This window comes from Buceros rhinoceros, unplaced genomic scaffold (assembly GCF_000710305.1).
Source record: "Buceros rhinoceros silvestris isolate BGI_N320 unplaced genomic scaffold, ASM71030v1 scaffold500, whole genome shotgun sequence".
NCBI classification, from domain to species: domain Eukaryota; kingdom Metazoa; phylum Chordata; class Aves; order Bucerotiformes; family Bucerotidae; genus Buceros; species Buceros rhinoceros.
This window is the reverse complement of record NW_010391060.1, coordinates 15,639-18,779: the sequence shown is the minus strand read 5'-3', so window position 1 is coordinate 18,779 and position 3,141 is coordinate 15,639. Positions and strand designations below refer to the sequence as shown.

General features: G+C 42.2%; 1 protein-coding gene across 1 annotated transcript in view; it reads left to right on the top strand.

Annotated features, from left to right (window-relative positions):
- The window catches only part of BMPR1B (bone morphogenetic protein receptor, type IB), a 30,172-nt gene that overhangs the window by 13,844 nt on the left and 13,187 nt on the right, over positions 1-3,141 (top strand). The window contains exon 4 of the mRNA XM_010139813.1: positions 2,670-2,766. Coding sequence (XP_010138115.1) covers positions 2,670-2,766 — 97 coding nt within the window. The remainder of the gene's footprint in view (positions 1-2,669; positions 2,767-3,141) is intronic.

Sequence of the window (3,141 nt, the reverse complement as noted above, 5' to 3'; positions counted from 1 at the left end):
GGGAAAGAGGTTTGTCCAGCTGCTCTGTGGGGAACAGCAAGGGCTGTAGGAGGACAAGAGAATTGGTCTCCAGCAGCACCAGCTTGGCTCAGTTCAGCAGAACAAACAGGTATGGCTGGTGTAAGAATGGAGACGTGCTTTTGATCTCCTGTTACCCATGCACCAGCAAGTTTATGAAGTCCTCAAGTGTGAAAGCAAATTAAATTCTGCCAAAATGCTTTGAAAATGCAGGAAGCGTTTGAAAGGTGAGACAATAGTTCACTTATTGTCAGTATTGCCTCTCATCATACCTAGCTAAATAAATATAAAGACATATGGAATTTATTCTTCTCTCCTGTGAAAGCCGCTCCCATGCCTGTGCTGTGCACAGTGAACCACTACTAAAGCTGTGTTAGTGGACACTGCCAGCATAGGGAACATCACCTACAGCAGGAGTTTAAGCATCCCTAATGTAGCAGTCTGCATCAGCTACTCCCAGCACGGAGATCAAGACGTGTTCCTTTATGTCGTGCATGCAGTCCTTGCACTTGCTTCACTTAATTGCATTTGAGTACCAAAAAATTTTGCAGTGTTGGAGCCTGGAGTTTGTTTGAGAGCTACACAAATGCCTTTGCTACACTCCAAAATGCCTTCTGGGGCCTCTAGGAAAATCATACTGTGTTTATTTTCTGAATGGGACAAGCCCATTAGAAACATTGACCACAAGATTTGGACCATTTAAAATGTTCAGAATTTGATTAAGATTTGAACATCTTTATCACCCTTCTCCCAAATGTGTATATTCAGACACACACAGGCAGCATGAACAGTGGGTGCTTTACAAGTTCTGGTAGTACAACACTTGGTGTCTGTGTAAAGGCGCAGACTTCCATGGCGTTCTTCTCTGGCATACACAAGTATGAGCAAGGTCTGAATTGTTCCCTCTGCATCTGACATCAACATTCATTACTGCTGAGTACAAACACCAAGCTTCCATTGTGGCTTATCCTGTGAAGTGGAAAGACCATTGCTGCGGCAGATATCCAGATATCCAGGTTTTTCCCAAGTATAAAAATCCCACTGGTCTGAGTGCTCTGTTTGTCCTCTCACCTGATGGGCTGCAACGTCTTAAATCCGTTAGAAACCACACATTTTAAAGGGAATGGCTGGCTGACACAGAGTGCTTACAAAGCATGAACTAGAGCCCTTAGCTCTGCTGAGCAGCCATGGCCTTTGTGAGAGACGTCTGGATTCCCCGGTGGGCTCTCGGTTTCGGCTCGCAGCCTACTTGGAGTGGCAGGCCAGGTAGAAATCTACTGTGGCAGGGAGAATGATGGGTTCCAGTATTTTCCTGATAGACATCGTATCAGTGTCCCCTTTCAAAGGCATTGGCTGTGTCTTTAATGTTTACATTGTTAATGCTCCTGGAGCAGGTAATGGCAGTTGAAAACATGACCAGAGTGATCAAAAGGTGCCTTGGTTGGTAATCTCTGTTTGTAGTGGAAAGAGGAAGGAAAGAAATAGTTTGGGAGCAAAAACAGAAAGAGCAACTGGATCTTTAAATAAAAGAGCCTGACAGTAAACTGAGTGTCCCTTAGGAATCTCCCTGTCTCATTACCCTTGTAAATCTGAAACGCAATAGCACCATTCCAGGATGAGTCGATAGGGATAGATTTCTTGCATTTTACAATGTGTTGGGCGTTGGCATGAAAGATGCAAGACTGCAAGGCTGGGAGAGCTTCAGAAAACACAGTCCTCATTTGCATTATACCAGATAGCAACTTTGGGAAGGTGGTATATGTCTCTGCATGCTGAAATACCATAATTCTGAGAACTTTGGGGGTAGAAGAATAGAGTTTGGTGTCATTGCTTTTCAGCAGAGGAGTAGGAGCATGCGTGAAGGTCAGACTTGCTTGCCTGCACTGACAATACACGTTTGGAGTCCTGTGCAAAGATTGACTGAAACGTTTTAATAGGTAATTTTGTAATGCCGTTTTCTACAAGTTATTTGACACATTTCACTTTCAAAGTGTTTTACAGAATAACTGCTGGAAGGGTGGTGTTTTGGACCAGCATAGGAAGGCACACATTGCTGGCACACAGGGCTGCTATAGAGAGAATGGAGGAGAAGATTCCTGCTCAGGTGTTTAAAACAGGATCCAAGAGACAGATTATTCTACAGTGTTGGAAATGTACCTTCAAGCCCTCTAGTGGCCTGCCTTCTTGGGCACTGGATGGTCTGCTGTGTCTTCCTTCCTGAGATAAATGCTATTATTCACTTTTTTGTATTAACTGCTCAATAGGACACTACTTAATAAGAGTGATTTAAGATAGAGACAGTGATTTTTGTGGCTGATCACTTAGGTTAAGACACGGAGCTACGGGTCTTAATTGATTTTTCATTCAGAGCCAAACAGGGAATTGCTAATCAAGGCAGCATTTTGCCTGAGTGAGGGCTGAAAACTCAAACAGGCTTCTGGAGATCCTGGTTCTGCCCTAAGCAGTGAGTGTTGAAGAGGAAGTGCACAAAATGCCTGGGGAATGCGGGGATATCTTGTACAGGACTTCAGTAGAAAAGAAAGGAAATAAATTTGTGCTCGCTGCAGTTTTTAAGGCATGTGTGTCTTTTGATACTGACTTTGTACCACCTCCCTTTCCAAATTTTCCACCTTCCTTGTTTTTAAACGCAGACTTTGCTGAAGGAAACATTCACCATAAGGCCCTGCTGATCTCGGTGACTATTTGCAGTATACTTCTGGTGCTTATTATTCTATTCTGCTACTTCAGGTAAATAAGGAATACTTTATCGGTTTGTTAATGTTCCTTCCACCATTTATCTTTCAGTAGACTTCAGAATTTGAAAAAATTGAAGTAGACCTTAAGGAAAAAAATGAGAAACTGTAATTTTATGATAAGGAAAATGTGTATTTTATTCATAGTAGTCACAAGTATACGTGTGTGATGTATTTCATATAGCATCTTTTACCCAACATCCTAAAAAGCCGTTCAGATAGAAGCACAGATTATTCTTTCCTGAGTCTAAGAAAGCCACAGGACAAATTTTATATAGGGTACATAAACCTAAGGCTTCTAAATGTTTTTATGAGGTAAAGAAGTGATCATAAAAAAGACGGGGTAGCAGGAAGGTAAGTAAATTTAACT